A 25,046-nucleotide genomic window follows, 5' to 3' on the forward strand; every position below is an offset into this window, starting at 1 on the left:
CTGTTACCTTGCCAACTAAGGAACTGGCAGTGGATCAAACCATTGTGAGGCAAAGGGTGGGGGGGGGGGCGCAATCTTTTGAAACTTAAAAACGAGCTATTAAGTGTCTATAATCAGCACAATTGCTTTCATTGCGTATTAGTAATATTATTTAAATTAGATAGTTATGTTTACAGTGATATATTGGGGGGGACAAATCATATTTTTCCCAGGATGGGGGGGTCGTGTCCCCCCCGTCCCCCCTGGGATTTCCGCACCTGTTACTGTCCAAATAGAGTTTGATTCTGAATTAAATAGGCAGCCTACAGACTATGTTTGTCGTAAACCTATATGCATCCTAGTTTTATTGTAGTCTCACTTGTGCTTCTTGAAACGATCTCCATGTCTGGGTGGCAGCAGAGTGCTCCAAGTGATGCTGAGTTTCCGGATAGCAATTCGTCACAGGCAGAACCGCTAGCTGGGCGGAGAAATAAACCTCCGGAGCACACTGCCACTGTTCCTACCACTTCAAACCGCGCCGGCGAGAGAGTCGCTTCATGCAAGATAAGTAGAAGAGGGGCAAAAACCTAAACGAAAGTCATCCTAAAACCGGAAAACATAATTACAACGTGTTACAACTTGCAGTTGCTATCTTTCTACGCTGCTGCATCCGGTTTATTCGGGATTGCTACAGATTATTTGTTTGCAGTTGTGAGACACATTTCAACTTCTACCTCTTCTGATAGGGGGTTCGTTTCTGTTTTCTGTAGTTGTCCAAGCGGAATGAATGACAAAGACAAAGGCTGATGTTCATTCGCCAACTCACTTTGTCTCGCCCAAGGAAAGGAGACACAGGCACAAAATGGAAAGCGGGACGGAGAACGCCAACAGCGGACAGGCGCAGCCCCAACAACAGCACCAGTTCGAGCAACAGCCCGTAGTGGAGTCCATCCAAGTGAACGAGAAGAAAAAGATCAACCGGGCTCCGTCACCCGCCAGACCCAAGGATGTGCCTGGATGGTCCCTCACCAAGATCCGGGGAGGCATCGGTACACCAACACTGAGCGTTAAACCAGGATCCATACATTTAGGCAGCCGGGTGTCCAGGCGTAGTCCATGTAGCGGAAAAGAGACCAAATCAGAGAAAGGAAAACTGCCGGGGAAATCCACACTATCGGTTGCCAGTGCCCAGAAGAGCGGCAGTAAATCGATGAAAGGTGGTCGGAAGAAGGTGTCCGATGCAAGCAACGCCTCGGACGACCTGAGCAAAGACTCTGGTTGCGCCGCGGGCAAGCTGTCGCCAACGGATAGCAGTTCCGAGATCTCGGATTGCGCCTCAGAGGAGAATAAACTCTCCGCCGATGCTCTGAGTAGTGACACCGAATCCAGCAGCAGAGGCGGGGGGGCAGAGGGCGAGAAACCGAGCAGTGACTGCGGAGATGGACCACCGGATAGGGGTACTCGTGGTGACCATCATGCCAAGACCCCCGTAGATAAGGACCGACTCTCCTTTGGAGTGGAGACCGGGGAGGGGAGCATTTCTCCGGGGGATGAACGGTCTCTCACCTCGTTCGACAGCCGGGTGCCTGCCAGCACATCCCTGGCTTTCTCTGACCTGACAGAAGAGTTCATGGATGGCATGCATGAAGAATTTGTCAGGGAAATCGAGGAACTGAGATCAGAAAACGATTACCTAAAAGTAAGAATATTTTTCCTGATTTGCTACAGACATTCCTCCCTCTGTTTGCTCTCATTTGTGAAAGTGAAAAGGTTAAAAAAATAAATAAAATAAAACATTATTAAAAAAACTCTCCAATAACAGTTCTGTAAGAGATGGTTCCGGAGAAACTATTTTAATTGGATCATCAAAAACAAAACCTAATATATTTATGCATAATCACTGTTCTGCACTTCAGGATAAAAGCAGGGCAATCCATGCAAACCCAAATTGGCCACATAGCCAACAACATCTTGAGTGCATAATTGATTACTCCCTCCTCCCTCTTGTCAAAAACAACAACAAAATACCACCCTTTGAAGGCACCGAGACTTCGGGGTTGGTCAGTGTTATTTCGGAATTCATTATCAATGTTGCTTCAGCTGTTGTGTTCACTGGTCATGATGGTCAGGTGGTGAATGCCCAAAACATCAGAGGTGGTTGTAGTGCGCCCATCCATTACGCGCTGGAGGATTACAGTGACCTGGTTAAAACAGTTTAACTAATTGTATTTTGTTAAACAATATTATCAAGGCCGGGGGGGCTTTACATGTAGGCCGTCATTGTATATAAGAATTGGTTCTTAACTGGCTTGCCTAGTTAAATAAAGGTTCAATCAAAATTTAAAAAAGAATTGACATGCGTCACGGAGACTGCCTCAGTCAGAGGGGTTCAATAATTAATTGGATTACCCTACAGGCCTGCGCAGCATAACGGTTTATCCAAACAACTTCTAGGCTACTATTAGCGCATTTTATTTCATAATTAACTGGTCTGGGACAGCAATAATAAGATTATTATGGTGTACATAGGCCTAATAGACTACTGGGCTATTTGGTGGCCATCTAAGATGACCCTTCAAAAGAAGGCAGTTTACTAGGACAGTCCACTGTGCATGAATGTGTAATACACACTCCCACAACATTAACACTCATGTAAGGTTTTTGGTTAATTTCGGACCATAATCATCAAATCCATCTTACTGGTTAATTACCATAAACAGCCATGGGGTGCCACATCCTTTTTCTTAAGTCTAATTATGCGTAAAAAAAAAAAATCAGGTCATTCGTGCAGCCAGAGTAGTCCTAGAGCGCAACATCTTTATTTATTTATCCCGTGCTTTCTCTCGCTGGTCTTCGGCACGCCTGGCTGACTAGTGCAGCTGTTTTCTGGGGGGTAGCCTGCGTCGCCCAGATGCTGCAGTCGAGAGCGCCCACTGTCCTCACTCACTCCACACACCATTGTTTATACCGGGGCCGCACCACGTGACGCGCTCTGCAGCGAGTGACCCACATTCCCCCTGGCAGCCCTCTCGGCATATTAGCAATGCGATAAAAGACTTCTATTTACTACTACACACTTCTCCCACCACCACCCTTATAAATACTTGATCTGCCTTATTACTACGCCTCTGTCAGAGAGGTTGTAGGATTTGGGCTAATGCCTCTTCAACCGTGTTGTTATGTAAGTAGTAGTAGGGAATTCTAGGAAGGCTTTTTGGGTTTGATTTAAATCATACCTTGCAATTGTTATTATACACCTTTCTATTAGGTGGGCAAAGTTCCGTTGTGTATTAATCTGTGTTCTGCACTGGTTTGCAGTGGTTATGTAGGCAATGGGGTTGTTAATGCTACATTCTTACTGCAATGGGCTAAATCAACAAATCTCCTTTAAAACGAAAGTATACACCTCACACACATGGTTATGGGCTTTAAAAAAGAAGACACCTGTACCATGTCAGATACAGCATTGAAATGTATTACATTTTGAGTTTGCATCCCAATATTACACTTTATATACATCACAGAAATATAACAAAACCGTTTGACATGGAAACACTGGATTTTCATTCAGCTTAAAAAAAAAAAAAAAGTTGATTAATTATGAAATTATGAAAATTATTAATAACATTCCACCCATGAGGCCACTAGGTAATTTGACTGCAGGAAAAGCCTACTGAGTCTGAGATGATGCTACACACCCTGCTAAGGATACACTAATGAAGAGGGCGTTAACGATGACTGGTGATCTGATGCTGAGACAGTCAATATAATAATTATTATAAGGAGTCTAAGGATGGCACTAGCTCACCGAGACCTTTTTCTAGCATTCTCAACCGTCTTCTCCTCCACCCTTCCCCCGACCCGCTCTCCCCAGGATGAGATGGAGGAGCTGCGCTCGGAGATGTTGGAGATGAGGGACATGTACATGGAGGAGGATGTCTACCAGCTGCAGGAGCTGAGGCAGCAGTTTGAGCAGGCCAACAAGACCTGCCGCATCCTGCAGTACCGCCTCCGCAAGGCCGAGAGGCGCAGCCTCCGCGTGGCCCAGACGGGACAGGTGGACGGGGAGCTCATCCGTACCCTGGAGCAGGACGTCAAGGTGAATCTGGAATGGAGAGCATGTGTGTGTGTGTGCCTTCATCGACTTCCGATGGGCAGCCAAGATGATGTGTGTGTGTCTGTGTGTAAGGCTATGCATAAATCGTATATGTCAGTAACACAAACAGAACTTGACGAGAGACTGAACTTTGGGTAATTGCTTGCATTTAGGTCCTTGCAGATTTTCGGAAAATTCAAAGAAGGGGGTTATGACATAACAGGTCAAAGGACAAAGGTTACATTTGGCTTTAAATGCATACATTCACACACCATTGATGGCATTTCTTGTTAATGGAGACATTGCGGGTTGTTGGTCTTCCTACTGAACTGAGGCTGTAGTTACACATCCCAAATTCACAGCCCTCTGTGATCCATGTGACAGAAGCACAATGTGGTCTTTCTCAGGAGTCGAGGAAGGAGGGAATAGAGGGGAGGGGAGAGGGTAATGATGTCATCCCCTGAAGGCAGGCCTTGTTCCTGCTGTCCTTCACTAAAAACAGTCCATTTGTATATCTTCTTTTTTTTTTAAAGAGAAAGAAAGAAACAGGTGAAAAAAAGTGTCCCTTCTTTCTGGCGAGGTAATATTGTGCCTCTGTGCCGGCCGTCTGTGCTGACTCTGGGGAATAAGGATTTGGTGTCGCTCCCGAGTTAAGTCCTCGGCAGCCAATCGGGGCGCAGTGGGTGGGCGCAGGGCTCAACGGGCCGGGGGAAGCCAGTCAAAGAAGGCCATTAACACAGGAAACCAAAAACAAACCACAGGGATGTGACCCTGGCTTCCTTGGCCTCCCCTCTCCGTCTCCCTCTCTGTATTCTTAAACAGCTAGGGCCAGTCACTCAACACATACCTGATTGTTTCTGCTGGCTACCAACTAAACCAGATCAAACACTCCCATGCACTCCAGACTCCCTTCAAACTGAGTTCCTCTAACCGTGAGGCCGGCTGTGTTCTCAGATAGTAAGGCTTATTCACACACCAACCAAGCACTGGGGGAAGGAAATGTGTCTTGACATGTTTGAGAGGATTTGGGCTGTATTCCAGGTGATATTTGAGACCTGTCCTGTACCAGCCATTGTAGACCTTCTTTTACTTGTCAGCAAGAACTCACTACTCTGTGTTTGTGGCGCAAGCAATGAGTTATTGAACAGATAGTATGTACTATGTATGTTAGGTACATTCAGTAAATACAGGTAGTTTCCACACATTGGGCTAGGTAGGTTCCTTAGACGAAAATAACTACTTTGTGGCTATGGTCAGTCTTTATTAGTCACACACTCAACCAACGTGATCACATAAAATAGCATACTGTAAGCTGATAGGGCTATACCAGTAGGGCTATACTTTAAATTGGCTTAACATAATTATTGCTCTCTCTCCTAAATCCTTGTTCCCTTGTGACATACACAGTGAGCTGTTCCCACTTCCTGTTGCATCCTGCTCTTCAGCGCTCCGCAGGGGGAGGGGTGTGAATGTGCAATGCATGCATTTTTTTGCGTGCGAGTACGAGTGTGTGTGTGTGTGTGTGTGTGTGTGTGTGTGTGTGTGTGTGTGTGTGTGTGTGTGTGTGTGTGTGTGTGTGTGTGTGTGTGTGTGTGTGTGTGTGTGTGTGTGTGTGATATCTGGAGATGGTCGTGGGATTCTCCTGGTCACTTCCTGTCCTTTCTGACCCACTGTCCTAATTCCAGAGCTATGAAACACAGGAAATGGAAAACAGTGAGGTCTTCCATGACAATGGAAATGTGCTAAGGGTTATACAGTAGATACCAGTATGATATAGAATCAGTCTCTCATTACACTGTCTGGGTCAGTGGATTTCATTCAGGGCAGCTAGACTTTTCATTCCATAAACATTCCATAAACAACATCTCTCCCAGCCTGGATGTTATTATGCTATCATTGTTTGCTGGGGAAACTGACTGAGGTATTTTATTTCTAGTCAAAGGCACAGTCTCTCGCACATTGCCTGTGATCTGTGATGGGGTGAGGTGTGAAAGATACCATATCCTTCCCCTCTTAACTTCACATATATAGGATGAGTGGGCTGAGCCTCTGTGCACTCCTGCATAGCAACAGCCGAGTTGCAGTATGGCGTGATGTGACATATAGGGAGGGAAAGTAGGGGTTGTTGAGATAGGGAGACAGAGAGAGAGAGAGAGAGAGAGAGAGAGAGAGAGAGGTGGATTCCCTCTCTCTCCTCTCTCTCCTCTATCTCCCTCTCTCCATCCCTCTCTCAGCAGCAGATAACGGCTGGGCAGCATCCTGGAGATACCAATAGAAACCGTCTCCATGTGTCAGCCAGACACGCCCGGATCAGAGAGACGATTGGCTGGCTCGAGCAGTATCAGGAAGTATTTTTGTCCCTGTGCCTGCTCAGCACGGCACTAGCAGGAGCGTGTGTGGATGCCCACCATGTGGATTATTCTGTAACCACTAAACAACTGTCGTGCAGGGGTCTGCTCTTTCACTGCTAAAGAGCCTTTTATAGATAGACAGAAGGGAAGAAGATTATTATTTTCCGTTTCTAGAGGCTGCAACAGGAAGGATAACAACTAGATGATAGTTACATAAAAGTGCACCAGTTGGCTGAGCCTGTTAGCTGATACTGCAATACTATATCCTATCATTAAATGTCTAAGCTAGATGGTAAATACTCAATGCTTTCATAGAGTATGCTCTCCTTTGTAAGCACTTCTTAGCTCATTAAAGTAGAAAATACAATATCTCTCCAAGGTTATGTACAGTAAGGCCTTGGCTATGGGCCCTAGTCAAAAGTAGTGCACTACATAGGGAATATGGGGCCATTTGGGACACAGACATGACCGATGCTTTACACACTCCCACCACCTGTGCGTACTGTCAACATGCAAAACGCCGATGATAAAATCTACAGGGAAGTCATTGTTAAAAGGCGTGTGGAGGAACAGCTGTGACAATGCTGACAGGATCAGAAGGGGAACAGGGTGCTGCTTCAGCACACACACACACACACACACACACACACACACACACACACACACACACACACACACACACACACACACACACACACACACTCCCATGCAGGCACACACATGTGCGCGTACACACACACAAACACACACCAACGAACCCACCCTCAGAGATGCAAAATATTCTCTATCACACACACACTCACCCTCAAAAACATGTGAAAGAGACCCGTTTGATGGGTAAATGTCTCTTTTTAATTTGGTATGTGTGTCCAAGTGCTGGGTGTGGATAGGATCGACGTTAGGAGTCTGAAGGCTGGGACTTGACTATAATGTACCAGTCCTGCAAGACCTTCTCTCCTCTCCTCTGTATGCCATTCACATCCTCTAGCTCTCCAGCTGGAACCCCTCTCACCAATGCTAAAACCGCTAGTACGGTGACCCTACACACTGATCTTGGTTCAGTTTTATTTTTTTCTTCTTTCAATAATGGTTAAGGTTAGGGGTTGGGGATGGGGATGGGAAGCTGATCCTAGATCTGTATCTAGGGGAAACTTCACCCATGGAGTGCTGAAATCCATGTGTTTTACTTTTACATATCAAAGCATGATATTTCATTGGGAGGCGAAGGCAGACAAGGCAGTGTATGGAAAGAGGCTGAACAGCAAGAGGGAGGAGGGAATCCTGTAGATGTAGTAAGTTAACAGGCCGTTAATACAGACTGTTGTTTACTATGAAGTGATCGCCAAATACCGCCAGTCTAAAAACGTAACCTAGAACCCTCCCAGAACCCTAATGAAAGGGAGCATTGATTTGACCACGCAGTCCGTCTCTCTGCATGTACATTTCTACCTTCTAAAGTATGGAGAAGAGAGAGGGAGGGGCAGGGGCAGAATGAGAGAAGGAGGGGAAGACCGAAAGAGATAGTGCAAGAAGAGATAGAAAGAGAAAGTCTGTGTGTGTGAGAGAGAGAGAGAGAGAGAGAGAGGGAGATGAATTTGAGCATGATGGGGAATTGGTCGGTTGGTCCACTCTCAGAGTGGGCAGCACAGAGGGGCATTGTGGTTCCCAGCTGCACATTGGCTCTGGTTATAGGGCCAGAGAGAATACCCCAATTCTGACACATGTGGACGCACTCGCACACACAATTAAACACACAGACGCACGCACGCACACACATATTCAAACACACACACACACACACACATATACGCACACACACACAGAAGCCCTGTTTGCTCTGACCCCCTTCCTCCTTTAATGAGATCAGTACTGTACCCCACTCCACACTGCACCAAAAGACTCCCTTCCCATGCTATGATGTTGCAGAGGTAGAAAAATAGAGAGAGAATATTAAATAATGATAATCCTATTTTGACTTAGATATCATTATGTTATATTGACATTTTGAATGATACAATGCTTTCAGCACAATTGACATCAATATGACAATCCACTCAGATGTTTTGGATGTGTTTCCTGTCTATGGTATGTATAGAGCACCCTTGACATGTCACCTCCTTTCATTATAAACAATTAAAACCAGGCAGCTGGGTTTGCATTTGGATTGAACATCCTGTCAGTGCCCTGGTGATATACAGTCAAACAGAAACACACACACACAAGTTGTTGTTGGCCCAGCAGAACATCATATCCTCATCTGGATAGTGTCTGTGTTGATCCCCAATTGCATTTAATGCTCTTCCTACCCCTCAGGGGAACCTATATCCAACTTTAAGAAGATCAGCCTTAGTAACAGTCTTGTTCTGTAGCAACATGTCAACACATGATGATGTAAGAGCTGGTCTCTGCTCTACTCCACTCCTACCCGTATTTGTGATAATACTGGAACACATTAGTGATCATACTGGAACACATTAACGATAATACTGGAACACATTAGTGATAATACTGGAACACATTAGTGATCATACTGGAACACATTAATCATAATACTGGAAGACATTAGTGATAATACTGGAACACATTAACGATAATACTGGAACACATTAGTGATAATACTGGAACACATTGGTGATAATACTGGAACACATTGGTGATAATACTGGAACACATTAACGATAATACTGGAACACATTAATGATCATACTGGAACACATTAATGATAATACTGGAACACATTAGTGATAATACTGGAACACATTAATGATAATACTGGAACACATTAGTAATAATACTGGAATACATTGGTGATAATACTGGAACACATTAGTGATAATACTGGAACACATTAGTAATAATACTGGAATACATTGGTGATAATACTGGAACACATTAGTGATAATACTGGAACACATTAGTAATAATACTGGAATACATTGGTGATAATACTGGAACACATTAGTGATAACACTGGAACACATTAGTGATAATACTGGAACACATTAGTAATAATACTGGAATACATTGGTGATAATACTGGAACACATTAGTGATAATACTGGAACACATTAATGATAAGCTACAGTATGGTGTCATTTGTTACTGTGCTGTGAATACACCATCAGCAGAGAGACATATTTAACTTACCCATATACACTGAGTGGACAAAACATTAAGAACACTCTTTCCATGACGTAGACTGACCATCCATATACTTATATGTACGTATTCTCATTCACCGCTTTAGATGTGTGTGTATTAGGTAGTTGTTGGGGAATGGTTAGATTACTTGTTAGATTTTACTGCACTGTCGGAACTAGAAGCACAAGCATTTCGCTACACTCGCATTAACATCTGCTAACCATGTGTATGTGCCCAATAACATTTGATTTGATTTGACCAGGTCCAGGTGAAAGCTATGATTCCTTATTGATGCCACCTGTTAAATGCACTTCCATCAGTGTAGATGAAGGCGAGGAGACAGGTTAACAAAGGATTTTTAAGCCTTGAGACAATTGGGACAAGGATTGTGTATGTGTGCCATTCAGAGGGTGAATGGGTCAGACAAAATATTTAAATGCCTTTGAACGGAGTATGGGAGTAGGTGCCAGCCGCACCTAGTACCTGCTGGATTTTTCATGCTCAACAGTTTTCTGTGTGTATCAAGAATGGTCCATCATCCAAAGGACATCCAACTTGACACAACTGTGGGAGGCTTTGGAGTCAGCATGTGCCAGCATCCCTGTGGAACGCATTCAACACCTTGTAGAGCCCATTCCCCCGGCAAATTGAGGTTGTTCTGAGGGCAAAAAGGGGCTGCTAATGTTTTGTACACTCAGTGTGTATATGGTCATACTGGAAACAAATCACAATGTATAAAGGGCATTCATAAAGTCATTTAGTATGACTCTGGACCATGGCATTGTGGATCATGCTTCTCAATGAACCTCTGATGTTGACCACCCTCCCTCATGTCTTCTCTCTCTCGTCTCCATCTTTGGACTACAGGTGGCTAAAGACGTGTCCATCCGGCTGCACAACGAGTTGGACTCTGTGGAGAAGAAGAGGGGCCGTCTGGAGCAGGAGAACGAGGAGATGAGGGTCAGGCTCCAGGACCTCGAGGTAGCCAAGCAGGTCCTGCAGACTGAGATGGAGAAGCAACGAGAGGTAAGACATTATGTAGTACAAGGCTGGGTGGGGTGGGATTGGGCTGAGCTGGGATTACCATGGTTGGGCCGTGTGGATAGGGCCAGAGAAGTAAGACATGGTGTGGTTTGGCTGGGCTGGGCTTGGTTCGGTTGACCCTGGCTGTGTCTAGCTGGGCTGAGCTGGACTTGGTTTAGCTGGGTTTGGCTATAGGTTACGCTGTGATAAATAGGCTGGGTTAAGTAGGCTGGGTTTAGCTGGGTTTGGCTATAGGTTACGCTGTGTTGAATAGGCTGGGTTAAGTAGCCAGGGTTAAGTTGGCTGGGTTTAGCTGGGTTTGGCTATAGGTTACGCTGTGTTGAATAGGCTGGGTTAAGTAGCCAGGGTTAAGTTGGATGGGTTTAGCTGAGCTGATCTGGTTTTTGCCTTTCTTCAAGGTTTCATGTAAATTCACCAGGCTTGGAATAAAAACGTGTCCATTTTCAGTAAATGGAAAGTTTGGGAACACATACACGGTCAGACTGAACCACAATTGTATGCTGTCCTATATGTTGTGAAGTGACCGGTTTGAGTTTTATGATAGAGGGTTGTGTTTTTTGTTTGGACTCAAATAGGGACTGGTAACCTTTAAGCCAAATGTTGACATTTGGCCTTTCTTCATTTGGCCTCGCCGTATGTTTACTGGAAAGAGTTGAATAGAAAACCGTGGGAGGAAGTTGCTTTGTGCAAGTCTTCTATCCTGATAAATGCTCCTGCTAAAAACACTGTTTGCTATCTACAGATATTGCGTTATGCTCAGTTATGCTCTAAGGAGAAATCAAATGTCCTCTTCTCTCAGTCTTGGCCCTCCCCCTGTGTTGACTAATCTGGAGTGGACAAAAGGAGGCCCCTCTCTCTCCTGCTGTCCCTTTATGGAGGAGAGGAGAGCAGGGAGGGGGGACTGATGACTGATCGTAGCCTTGGCCCAGCTCTCAGAATGAGGTTAGGGCTGGCTGGCTTGGTGGGTAGCTGGGTGTCTGGCTGGCTGCAATGCTAACTCACTCAGTCACTGCCTGGCTGGCTGGTTGGTTGGCTAGCTTTGTGGTTGGCGGGCCTATGCTAAGCGAGGTACTGCTGTTGTGTTGTGCTTGCCCCAATGGAGAGGGAGAATTCTTTGCATAGCTGACACCCTTCTGATCCAGAACTATTATGTGTGCCTGCCGATCCCTGGCTTCACCGTTTCACTGCCCACTCTGTCTCTGTTCCCCGTCAGTTAGGAATGTCTCCGTCCCTGAGAATCAGGGATGTGTGTATAAAGGTGAATAAAAGGCGGTTTGTAAGTAATGAATTGGTATTCTGTGGCTCCTGTCTGGGAGTGGAAGTGACGCTGCTGCTGCAGTATTGAGGTAGCTGCTGGGCCTGGCTGTTCCATTGGATTCTGCTGCTGGACGGTCTGTCTCCTGGGATAGTGGAGGGGCTGAAGATGCTGGCCAGGTAGAGGGAGAAGAGAGTGAGAAGGAAGGGAAAAAGAGAAAGCAAATATGCAGTATTTGCAGTGCAGACATGTAATAATGGTCCATTTTAATAATTGAATAACAATCCATTCAGAATCTAATTCAACAAACAAAATGTAAAATGACTGGTGGTACTTATATTGTCTATTACTTATAAGACATGGAGAAAATAGTACATTTTATGTTTCCTCCCTTCGCATGTGGCAGACCTTTCCCCCAAACATTCCAATGTTTATAACCTCAGTTGTGTTGAAAGATGTGGTCAGTAACATTTGGGTCCATATGTAGGATGCATGAACCATTAAACCTAGGTTAAACCCAGATTGGCTGCTGAGTATTTCTCATATGTCTTCCCAAGACAATCTGTTTAAAACCTGTCGTAGGCTCTCAGCGTTTCATCATGTAAATGCATCCGCCCCTCTAAACCAATGGAAAATGTTGGGATTAGAAGTAGAGTCACCAGTGAGGCTAAGTAAGGACAACGCTCTGAGATTAGATACATTTTTTGTGGTTTGGGCTGCCTGTGTCTAGCGCATTTGCCCTCTGTTAACCAGCTACCTTTTTGATAGGAAGTGATTCCACACAAATGGACAAAGGAAAGTGGAATGCTTGCAACCCCTCCCCTTTCCAACGCAGACAGAACACTGCTGATTAAGGCATTTCTTTATCCCCTCCATTCCTCACCTCTCCCTGTCCAGTCCTCCTCTAATTCCAACTGCATCGACTCCCGTTGCAGCTGTTTTGACCCTCTGAAGGTGATGAGGCTGGATTGGAGGGAGGGATGGAGTGATGCAAGGGGGTTGGGTTGGGTTGCGGTAGGGCGGGGTGGGGGGTTGGGTTGGGTTGAGGTAGGGAGGGGAGGGGGTTGGGTTGCAGCTCCAATTGGCGAAGGGGGCAGGCAGTCAGGAAAGATAACGCCTTTAAGTGTAAACATCCAGCAGGACATCTCTCCCTCCCTCTTTCTCTCTCTCTTTAGCTTGTTCTCCCTCTGTCTTTATTTTTCTCAATCTCGCCAATCTCTCTCCCACTTTCATTCCCAGTCGCTCCCTCGCAAGTTCTCTCTCTCTTTCTCTCTCTCTCTCTCTCTCTCTCTCTCTCTCTCTCTCTCTCTCTCTCTCTCTCTCTCTCTTTCTCTCTCTCTCTCTCTCTCTCAATTCAATTCAAAGGGGCTTTATTGGCATGGGAAACACATGTTTACATTGCCAAAACAAGTGAAGTGGATAAACAAAAGTGAAATAAAAAAAATATTACACTCACACAAGTTCCAAAAGAATAAAGACATTTCAAATGTCATGTTATGTGTATATACAGTGTTGTAGCGATGTGCAAGTAGTTATCTCTCCCTCTCTCTCCCTTTATAATACTTTTTCTCTTGGAGGTCATGGGCAGACTGGGTAGTGTTTTATGTTTACTGGTGTGTATTTGTGGGCTTTCATTACCCCAGTGATTTAGTGGGATCACAGTGGAGACAGTTTAGGGACACAGACCTCTGTAGCATTCAATCCCAAGGCCTAATGCACTCCTTTTGTATTGCAAACGCCACTCATTACACCATTACTTATCAAGGTAACACTATACCGAGCGTGCCCCCCATTTTATTTATGCCTTCAGGAAGTGCTGTTGTCCCTTTGTTTGTAGGAGGCTGGGAGAAGCATGTCCTTGAGCAGAGAGAGGGGGAGGAGCCTTACAGGCAAAGGGAAAGTCAGTGGAGATGGAGGACATGTGAACGTGAGCTACTTCCTTATCAGTCACATGGTTGTTTCTCCCAATGAATGAATGATTATGCTCTGGGCTTGAGCCATTGATCATTCAGTGCTTTACAACATGCAGAAGAGCTGAGGGGTGTATTCATGTGATGAATACCCACATATAAAATACTATAGTATACTATACAACTATGGGGCGGCAGGTAGCCTAGTGGTTAGAACATTGGGCCAGTAACTGAAAGTTTGCTAGATTGAATCACCGATCTGATCTGTCGTTCTACTCCTGAACAAGGCAGTTAACCCACTGTTCCTAGGTCGTCATTGTAAATAAGTATTTGTTCTTAACTGACTTGCCTAGAAAAAGAAATAAAAATACTATAGTATTCAGCAAAAACACTACAGTGAATTCTGTAGTATTTACTATATTATTTACTGTAGTGTACTGTATAATACTGTAGTATTTACAGTTAACTATAGTATAAATACTGTAGTAAAAGACAACTGTAGTAAATACTATAGTAATCCATGTAGTGTTTTTGCGGACATTACTGTAGTATTTACTATAGTGTTTTGTTTCATTAACTTTGACATAGAAGTGGAGACTTTGTCCTTCAGGAAACGTACTGGAGAAATATTAAAAGAGCAAATGCTCCATAACCTGTAAGTAGGTAGGACCTACCAGCTCTCACAGTCTCACGTCAGAATTAAATGTTCATCCATGTTTCTCAAAACTCAAATTTCAAAGTTGTTCCAAACGTCAAATTTCAAAGTGTTTAAGGTTAAGTTTAGGCATTAACTCTGAAGGTTTAAGGTTTGGCATTCACTCCAAATGGTTAAGGTAAGGGTTCAGGTTTATGATAGGCTTAAAACAATATCAAAAACAATTTTCAATTGCTGGATATGAACTTGCAAACTTTGGAATCAGAGGCAGAAGCTTATACCCATTCGCCATCCCCCTAGCAAAACCGAAACCTACAGTGAGGGAAAAAAGTATTTGATCCCCTGCTGATTTTGTACGTTTGCCCACTGACAAAGAAATGATCAGTCTATAATTTTAATGGTAGGTTTATTTGAACAGTGAGAGACAGAATAACAACAAAAAATCCAGAAAAACGCATGTCAAAAATGTTATAAATTGATTTGGGAAATAAATATTTGACCCCTCTGCAAAACATGACTTAGTACTTGGTGGCAAAACCCTTGTTGGCAATCAGAGGTCAGACGTTTCTTGTAGTTAGCCACCAGGTTTGCACACATCTCAGGAGGGATTTTGTCGCACTCCTCTTTGCAGATCTTCTCCAAGTCATTAAGGTTTCGAATCTGACGTTTGGCAACTCAAACCTTCAGCTCCCTCCACAGATTTTCTATGGGATTAAGGTCTGGAGACTGGCTAGGCCACTCCAGGACCTTAATGTGCTTCTTCTTGAGCCACTCCTTTGTTGCCTTGGCCGTGTGTTTTGGGTCATTGTCATGCTGGAATACCCATCCACGACCCATTTTCAATGCCCTGGCTGAGGGAAGGAGGTTCTCACCCAAGATTTGACGGTACATGAAGGTCCATTGTCCATTTGATGCAGTGAAGTTGTCCTGTCCCCTTAGCAGAAAAACACCCCCAAAGCATAATGTTTCCACCTCCATATTTGACGGCGGGGATGGTGTTCTTGGGGTCATAGGCAGCATTCCTCCTCCTCCAAACACGGCGAGTTGAGTTGATGCCAAAGAGCTCCATTTTGGTCTCATCTGACCACAACTCTTTCACCCAGTTGTCCTCTGAATCATTCAAACTTCAGACGGGCATGTATATGTGCTTTCTTGAGCAGGGGGACCTTGCGGGTGCTGCAGGATTTCAGTCCTTCATGGCTTAGTGTGTTACCAATTGTTTTCTTGGTGACTATGGTCCCAGCTGCCTTGAGATTATTGACAAGACCCTCCCGTGTAGTTCTGGGCTGATTCCTCACCGTTCTCATGATCATTGCAACTCCACGAGGTGAGATCTTGCATGGAGCCCCAGGCCGAGGGAGATTGACAGTTCTTTTGTGTTTCTTCCATTTGCGAATAATCGCACGAACTGTTGTCACCTTCTCACCAAGCTGCTTGACGATGGTCTTGTAGCCCATTCCAGCCTTGTGTAGGTCTACAATCTTGTCCCTGACATCCTTGGAGAGCTCTTTGGTCTTGGCCATGGTGGAGAGTTTGGAATCTGATTGATTGATTGCTTTTGTGGACAGGTGTCTTTTATACAGGTAACAAGCTAAGATTAGGAGCACTCCCTTTAACCTCTCTTGGGGAGGTGGGACGCTAGCGTCCAAAATGTCATAATTAAAAGTTCTCAAACATACGACTATTTTACATCATTTTAAAGATACACGTCTCCTTAATGTAACCACATTGTCTGATTTCAAAAAGTCTTTACGGCAAAAGCATAAAGTTAGATTATGTTAGGACAGTTCCAACACAAGAAAAACCACACAGCCATTTTCCTAGCAAGGACAGGCGTCACAAAAACCAGAAAACCAGCTAAAATTATGCACTAACCTTTGACGATCTTCATCAGATGACACTCCTAGGACATCATGTTACACAATACATGCATTTTTTGTTCGATAAAGTTCATATTTATATCCAAAAACAGCATTTTACATTGTCGCGTGATGTTCAGAAAATATTTTGCCTCCAATACTGCCGGTGAATCAGCCCAACAATTTACAAAAATGCTCATCATAAACTTTGATAAAATATTAAACTGTTATTCAAAGAATTATAGATGAACATCTCCTTTATGCAACCGCTGTGACAGATTTCAAAAAAGCTTCACGGGGAAAGCACACTTTGCAATAATCTGAGTACTGCGCTCAGAAAAAGACATCAAGCAATACAGATACCCGCCATTTTGGAGTCATCTAAAATCATAAATAGCATTAGAAATATTCACTTACCTTTGATGATCTTCATCAGAAGGCACTTCCAGGAATCCCAGGTCCACAATAAATGTTGTTTTGTTCGATAAAGTCCAGAATTTATGTCCAAATATCTCCTTGTTGTTTGCGCGTTCAGTAAGCTACTCCAAATGTAGGAAGCGCGGCCAAAATGTCACGACGAAAAGTCAAAAAAAAGTTATATTTACGTTCGTTGAAACATGTCAAACGTTGTATAGCATCAATATTTCGGGCCTTTTTAACATAACACTTCAATAATATTCCAACCGGATGATTCCAATGTCTTGAAAAACGTTTTGGAACACAGCTACCTCTTCACGTGAATGTGCGCCAATGAACTCATGTCCTTCCCTGAGTCACCAACTCCCCGGCCTTCTTGTTCGCTCTCTGTTCACTGCAAAAGCCTGAAACAAGGTTCTAAAGACTGTTGACATCTAGTGGAAGCCTTAGGAAGTGCAAAATGAACCCTAAGTCACTGTGTGTTAGATAGGCAAAGACTTGAATAGACTACCAGCATCAGATTTCCCACTTCTCAGGTTTTTGCCTGCCATATGAGTTCTGTTATACTCACAGACATCATTCAAACAGTTTTAGAAACTTCAGAGTGTTTTCTATTCAAATCTAATAATATGCATATTCTAGTTCCTGGGCCCGAGTAGTAGGCCGTTTAATTTGGGTATGTTTTTCATGCGGCTGTGCAAATACTGCCCCCTACCCAAGAGAGGTTAAGAGTGTGCTCCTAATCTCAGCTGTATAAAAGACACCTGGGAGCCAGAAATCTTTCTGATTGAGAGGGGGTCAAATACTTATTTCCCTCATTAAAATGAAAATAAATGTATAACATTTTTGACATGCGTTTTTCTGGGTGTTTTTGTTGTTACTTTGTCTCTCAGTGTTCAAATAAACCTACCATTAAAATTATAGACTGATCATTTCTTTGTCAGTGGGCAAACGTACAAAATCAGTAGGGGATCAAATACTTTTTTCCCTCACTGTACTTAAACGTAACAGCGCTCACTGTTGCCCCCCCTCTCTAGTTTCCACGTTATCTCCCAACATCCTCAGACATGGATGGATGTCAAATACTGTATCATGGATGACCTTGTTAGGTAGAGCTAGGTTCTGAATAGATAGTTCAGAGCTTCTGCTCTTTTCTATAACCTGTAGGGAAACGCAATATATGGTCTATACTTGGCATGTAGGTTTCTCAGTTATGGGTGGCACAAATTGTGTTATGGGGGAGGGGAATGGGCAGGGTGTATGCAAATGAAATACAGTAATATTTACTAAAGTTTAAAAAGTGTAGTATTTTTTGGACTGTAGTGTTTTTGCATACATTACTGTAGTATTTTCTACAGTGTTTTTTTCTTCCTTGGATAATATTGTAGTATTTACTATAGTATTTTACAGTATACTACAACATTCTATAGTAAGTACTACACATGATCGAGGGATACTACAGAGGGTAGAATAGTATTCTACAGTATTCAAAAGTTTGCTATATAATTCTATAGTAATTACTGTAGTATTCTCTAGTAAAGTGTAATATTTTTTTTAAATGTGGGTAGTAGACAACGTTGTTTTCTTTGGTACCTTGGACAATGTTCCATCTTCTGGCACTTTGCCACTGTGGTCCACTTTAGTTAACACCCAACGGTGATGTTATTCAGTTAGGTTACGGTGGAATTGGTCAGGTATTTCACCATGGGCACACATACACATACAGTAATACACACACACACACACCTGTTCCGCTGCATTAGGTGGGTCCTGAGTGCTTCTCAGGTTTAATCTGGGATTCTCCGCTCAGCCCAGGCCCTGCCAACCAATCAGGTCGCTGTGGGCGACGATCACTTGCCCCAAACGGGCTGCTGTCGTTTTGTGTGTGTGTGTGTGTGTGTGTGTGTGTGTGTGTGTGTGTGTGTGTGTGTGTGTGTGTGTGTGTGTGTGTGTGTGTGTGTGTGTGTGTGTGTGTGTGTGTGTGTGTGTGCTCTGATTAGAACTCCTCACCATGCTGCTTGCAATCCCAGTGGTTTGGGCTGAACTAAGTCCCACCATGCTGCAGATCTCCAGACCTGCAGATCTCCAGCATGTAACGGAGCCTTTTCTGATAATGACTGTCTCTTTCCCGCTCCCCTCAAACTGTCCATCCTAAAAAACCGAGGTGCTTACCCCTGGTCAAAACCTCTCCCACCCTAATGATGATTTAGCTGGCCAGCTGTCTGTCTCTGATGAGGAGCGCCCTGTACTGGGTGTGTTCCAGGACTGTGCCAAGTGCAAACAAATCTATTATGGGCCATCATGGCAACAAAGCAGATGGGTTATGAAGTCACTGGATAGAAGGCTGTTTTTCTGGGTCGTTGTGGTTGGCCAGGACCTCACCTATGTGGCTGAGTTGGTAGAGCATGGCGCTTGCAACGACAGGGTCGTGGGTTAATTTCCCACAGGGGACTAGTACAAAAATGTATGCGCTCACGACTGTAAGTTGCTCTGGAGAAGAGCAACTACTAAAATGTAATCACTGTCATGCAGCACTAAATAGGATGTAAATATAGGCCACCATACCTTTTATTAGCCTAATGACTAAAATAGAGAGAGAGCAGAAAGCAGGAGAAATGGAGAGTAAGCTAAAAAGAAAGGTGAGGAGAGAAGGCCAGTGAAGACAAAGGAATGTTCCCAGTAGCATTTCTGGGTGGATAGAAAGAAGCTTCACACAATGAACCCTGTGGGACATTCAGAGATTTGTGAGGAGCTGCTGAAGGACCAGTGATCCCTATGGAGGAACATAAAATACCTGCAGAAGAACACAAACGCACACACACACGTCTCCCAAAAAAATAAACGCACATACTCATCACAAAATCCATGTGACATCTTGGAGCTGCATGGGCCATTTCCTCGTCAGGCACAGCCAAGCAAACAGTGTTGAATTTTTCAAACACATCCATACCCCCCACCCACCCACCCAAGGAATCGCAAGGTAATTTAATGCTCATGAAAAAGAGTCAGGCCAACTGTGGAATGGATAGATCCTCAGACAGCGACCTCAGGCTGTATAGCCTGCATCCTCCTCCTCGTACAGAGTGAAAACACTGTGGACATAGAAACACATGCAGCAGACAGAGTGAATGCAGAGCGCTGGAGCCATGACAGGTTACATGAAAGGCATTTTATATCCATCCCCTGCTAGTCTCTCCATCCCCAGACAGAATATCCACACCTGAGCCAGTCTGCAGTGAGGAGAGAGAGAGAGAGCGAGAGAGAGCGAGAGAGAGAAAGAGAGCAGACACATCTAAAACTACCTCCCCGTTCATCACCCCCCTGAGCCAGACATCTACTCAACATCTGCTGGTTGTTGTTTTAACAGCTCTCTTTCTCCCCCTTTCTAACCCCCCCCTCCCGTTTTATAGACATTAAAAGGTTTTTAAAGTGTCAGATTATCTCACGCAGTGGGACCCGTTGGATGTGGCGAGGAGAGGTCTTCTACAAGGTTCAATTTGGACCATGCAGTCTTCAGGGAGCCATTGTAGTCTGGAAAACAACATGTTAAAGCCAGGGGGAGGTGGGGTTGAGGTCATATGTGTGAATGGGGATGTAGGCGGTAGACGGTTTTATTGATATCCTTACCTTTCCTCACCAAGGTTTAGTGGGGAAGACTAATTGCTCTCAAGAGTACATCTGTTCTATGTGTGTGTGTGTGTGTGTGTGTGTGTGTGTGTGTGTGTGTGTGTGTGTGTGTGTGTGTGTGTGTGTGTGTGTGTGTGTGTGTGGTGTGTGTGTGAGCGATGCTTAACCTCTCTAGGGTAGGTGGCACCAAATCGTCCCACCTACGTAACAGCCAGTGTAATCCCGTGGCGCGTTATTCAAAAACCTCAAAAATGCAAAAACTTCAATTTTTCAAACATATGACTATTTTACACCATTTTAAAGACAAGACTCTCGTTAATCTAACCACACTGTCCGATTTCAAAAAGGCTTTACAACGAAAGCAAAACATTAGATTATGTCAGCAGAGTACCCAGCCAGAAATAATCAGACACCCATTTTTCAAGCTAGCATATAATGTCACATAAACCCAAACCACAGCTAAATGCAGCACTAACCTTTGATGATCTTCATCAGATGACAACCCTAGGACATTATGTTATACAATACATGCATGTTTTGTTCAATCAAGTTCATATTTATATCAAAAAACAGCTTTTTACATTAGCATGTGACTAGCATGTGACTAGCATTCCCACCGAACACTGCCGGTGAATTTACTAAATTACTCACGATAAACGTTCACAAAAAGCATAACAATTATTTTAAGAATTATAGATACAGAACTCCTCTATGCACTCGATATGTCCGATTTTAAAATAGCTTTTCGGTGAAAGCACATTTTGCAATATTCTCAGTAGATAGCCCAGCATCACAGGGCTAGCTATTTAGTCACCCAGCAAGTTTTGCACTCACCAAAGTCAGATTTACTATAAGAAAAATGTTATTACCTTTGCTGTCTTCGTCAGAATGCACTCCCAGGACTTCTACTTCAATAACAAATGTTGGTTTGGTTCAAAATAATCCATAGTTATATCCAAACAGCGGCGTTTTGTTCGTGCGTTCAAGACACTATCCGAAAGGGTAAATAAGGGTGACGAGCATGGCGCAATTCGTGACAAAAAAATTCTAAATATTCCATTACCGTACTTCTAAGCATGTCAACCGCTGTTTAAAATCAATTTTTATGCCATTTTTCTCATAAAAAAGCGATAATATTCCGACCGGGAATCTGCGTTTAGGTAAACAGACGAAAGAAAATAAAGCATTCGGTCGACTCGGGCACGCGCCTAAGCCCATAGTACTCTGATCGGCCACTTGCCAAAAGCGATAATGTGTTTCAGCCAGAGGCTGCCTCGATATCGTTCAGCTTTTTCCCGGGCTCTGAGAGCCTATGGGAGCCGTAGGAAGTGTCACGTTATTGCAAAGATCCTCAGTCTTCAATAAAAAGAGCCAAGATGAAACACAACTTGTCAGACAGGCCACTTCCTGCATGGAATCTTCTCAGGTTTTTGCCTGCCATATGAGTTCTGTTATACTCACAGACACCATTCAAACAGTTTTAGAAACTTTAGGGTGTTTTCTATCCAAAGCCAATAATTATATGCATATTCTAGTTTCTGGGCAGTAGTAATAACCAGATTAAATCGGGTACGTTTTTTATCCGGCCGTGCAAATACTGCCCCCTACCCCCAACAGGTTAACACTTTTTTGGTTACTACATGATTCCATACGTGTTATTTCATTGTTTTCATGTCTTCACTATTATTCTTATTATTCTACAATGTAGAAAATAGTAAAAATAAGGAAAAACCCTTTAATGAGTAGGTGTGTCCAAGCTTTTGACTGGTTCAGTATGTCAGAATAATCTGCGCACTAGACTGTGGCATTAATTGCCCAGGTTTCATATGTGCTGCAAGGTGCCACTTTACTCAACATGCTGCTTTCAGGGAAACAAAGGACCGGAGGGAATCGTCATTGAGCAATCTCGCATGCAGCCCCTTTTCATATTTCCTTATCGGAAGACCCGAAGTAACCCTCTCGGCCATTTTGACAGGGGAAGAAACCCAGATGCAGGGATGTGTCTGTGATTTATGATGATTGTCACATTTATACAGATTCTCCAGGAGGAGCGGGCCTATCAGACCGAGCGGTGATTAGGGTGGACTGGGTGATAGGCTTCCTGTTCTGGCAGGTCATTTGTAAAGTCACCCACCGCCACACACCCTGTCTGAACCGACTGCCTTGGCCCAAGACTAATAATAGTTTTACCAGATGTCTATTCGGAGCTCTGGCTCAGATAATGTCCCAGACTCCACAATCCCCGTCATCCTACCAGACCAAGGCAGTGACATCATCAACATGCTGCCAGTTGCACCTGTGTTTACTGTGATATTCAACAAGGTAATGGGAATAGGCCAATGACATGTTATGCTGGCTATGCTGTCCCTTTGGACCTTGGTTGCCATGGCTACCCAAACTCAGACACCTGTTTGGCTAGACATATTAGCCTCTCGGTCACATCAATTGGGAATAGGTTTTATAGCGAGGCTTATGGTAAAGACTATAATAAGCCTATGACAGATCCCTAACAGAGAAAACAAAAGACAGAATCGTAGAATAGTAGGACAGTAGGGACGTTTTATTATCTCGAAAATGTGGCCTGCCGTATAGAATGAGTATATTGAACGAATGGCTGTTGTGTGACTACAGAATTTCACCACCTATGGTTTTCATCACGGCGTGTATGTCTGTCTGGTTCCACATCAGGAGCTTTGAACCAAGGTTGTTCTCCAGGGTTCTAAGTAGTGGTGTAACGGGGTTCGGTACACGGTTTTGGGGTCACGGTTCGGTTTCGGTAAAAATGTAATTCCAACAGTTACTCTTATTTTAACTGTTGTTTATTTGGCAAAATACGCAGAATTAAAAAGCACCCTATTTGTGGCCCAAGTCCAGTTTCTGTGACATCATTCACAATGTTCCTGGTGTTGTCTGTTGTGACAGGGATTGATATGTTGGGCATCAAGTAGAGGTCTAAAAAGTTGGACCCGTTCCCAAATGTACCTGGGGCTTTCCCATCTGGACAAATATGCATAAATACATTTTTCAATATAGAGACCCATTCCGAACGGAACACGAGCACGACCAGTTTCGTATAGACGTGGTCGGATCCAAGTAAAGGAAGCAGCAGAAAAGTCAATTTGTAAGCTACTTTATTAACCAGACCTGATATAGCGCGAGGGAGAGCAGGGAGAGGACGGGTGTGTGTACTGTGAGCGAGTGAAACGGGAGCAAGGAGGGAGGGAGGGAGGGAGGGAGAGCTGACTTGCGCTAGTATACTAACTTCTAGCTTGTCATAGCTAGGTTGTTTATCATCCAAAATGATTGCGTAGTACCTGTCTTGACCGCATCAAACCGAGAGAAGCTAGTTGGCTAAAATAGCTAGCCAGCTATCTTTTTTCCTGTCCTACAGTTACAAATAACAACACCTCCATTCAGACTATTAAATAGCAGCCTGCCATTTGGCTCTTGTTCACTGTAACATATACTTCTCATTAAACTTTTAATTCCCTCATTTTAATTGCAACTTCCATTGATTAGATCATGTCCTAACTTGCTTTGCCACACATGGAGGCTCTATGACTGTGGTGGCACTTTGATGACTTGTGATTGGCCCGACAACAACAACAAGCTGCACGCGCCGCCCTGCATAGACTATTCTCGTTGAGCAGCGGAGAACATCCTATTCACTTTTTATCCAAACTCTCTGTCCGTCGCCGTTGTAATCGACTGTGAAGCCAAAATGTTCCCAAACTGGAGATTTTAAAAGATGACGGAGGATCCTCCTGGTTTATCGATCCCAACACTTGCCCCACCACCCGCCCCACCACATCAACAGTTCCCGGCTGCGCCTCACAAAAGGACAGTTTGAAATCCGCCACTCAAGATTAGAACTTTGATTACAACGTGGGCATAGGCTGTACTTGTTTTAACAAAATAGCCTACAATGGTTTTTCCAGCTCAGATTTACTCACGAGGCAATGGCATACAACGCAGTTAATGGCCTAGTGTTTCTTTTTATTGAATTTTTAATGTATTCACTGGTGTTCCGAGCAGTACGAAGACGTGTATCGTTACAGCACCTAGTTCTAAGTGTTCTCTGTTTTCTCTGTTCTCCTCATTAGGTCCTGTCAGAACATTCCTGTCTCTCTCACTGACAGAGGATCGGTAGATCCTGATTCCCCCGGAGTCTCCCGCTCCTCTCGTGTGTGTGTGTGTGTGTGTGTGTGTGCATGTTTGCAGGGGTGCAAATTTCACTGGGGACGGGGGGGGACATGTTCCCCCCCACCTTCTGAAATTGCATCCCCCCAAGTTTTATCTTTGGAATGTGATACAAAACGAGGACAATGCGGACGCCTCCGAGCGGTCGGGTATGCTGTTTGAAGCGTTTATCCGACAGAATTAAAAAAATATATAATTATTATTATTATGTCCCCCCCCACTTCTAAAACCAAAGTTGCACCCATGCATGTTTGTAGAAAAAACACCCTGTTATATAAGAGACCGACATGTCGGCCTGCATCAGAAGGCTGAGAAGGAGCTGAGCTCCACTTGAACTTGATCTCTGTCTGTTTCTCTCTCTCTCGCGCTCCATCACTCTCTCTCTCTCTATTTCTCTCTCTCTTCTGTTTCTCTCTCTCTCTTTGTCTGTCTGTCTGAGTGCTGTTGAGACTGTTAAGACAGTAGGACAACAAAGGGTCGGGCTAAGAGCCTTGCAGATGAAGTCATTTTAA

At 44.1% G+C, this 25,046-nt stretch overlaps 1 protein-coding gene across 5 annotated transcripts in view; it reads left to right on the forward strand.

Annotated features, from left to right (window-relative positions):
• Positions 1-303: 303 nt before the first annotated feature.
• LOC106572256 (protein SOGA1) overlaps positions 304-25,046 on the forward strand; it is a 70,012-nt gene continuing 45,269 nt past the window's right edge. For 3 of the 5 annotated variants that reach the window (XM_014146295.2, XM_014146297.2, XM_014146296.2), the window contains exons 1-3: positions 305-1,678; positions 3,854-4,078; positions 10,435-10,593. In XM_014146295.2, the coding sequence (XP_014001770.2) occupies positions 767-1,678; positions 3,854-4,078; positions 10,435-10,593 (1,296 nt within the window). In that variant the 5' untranslated portion in view covers positions 305-766. Of the gene's footprint in view, positions 1,679-3,853; positions 4,079-10,434; positions 10,594-25,046 lie in introns of all 5 variants that reach the window. The other 2 variants (XM_014146299.2, XM_014146298.2) reach the window with 1 other exon arrangement.

The sequence above is a fragment of the Salmo salar genome, chromosome ssa15 (genome assembly GCF_905237065.1).
Source record: "Salmo salar chromosome ssa15, Ssal_v3.1, whole genome shotgun sequence".
NCBI classification, from domain to species: Eukaryota; Metazoa; Chordata; class Actinopteri; order Salmoniformes; family Salmonidae; genus Salmo; species Salmo salar.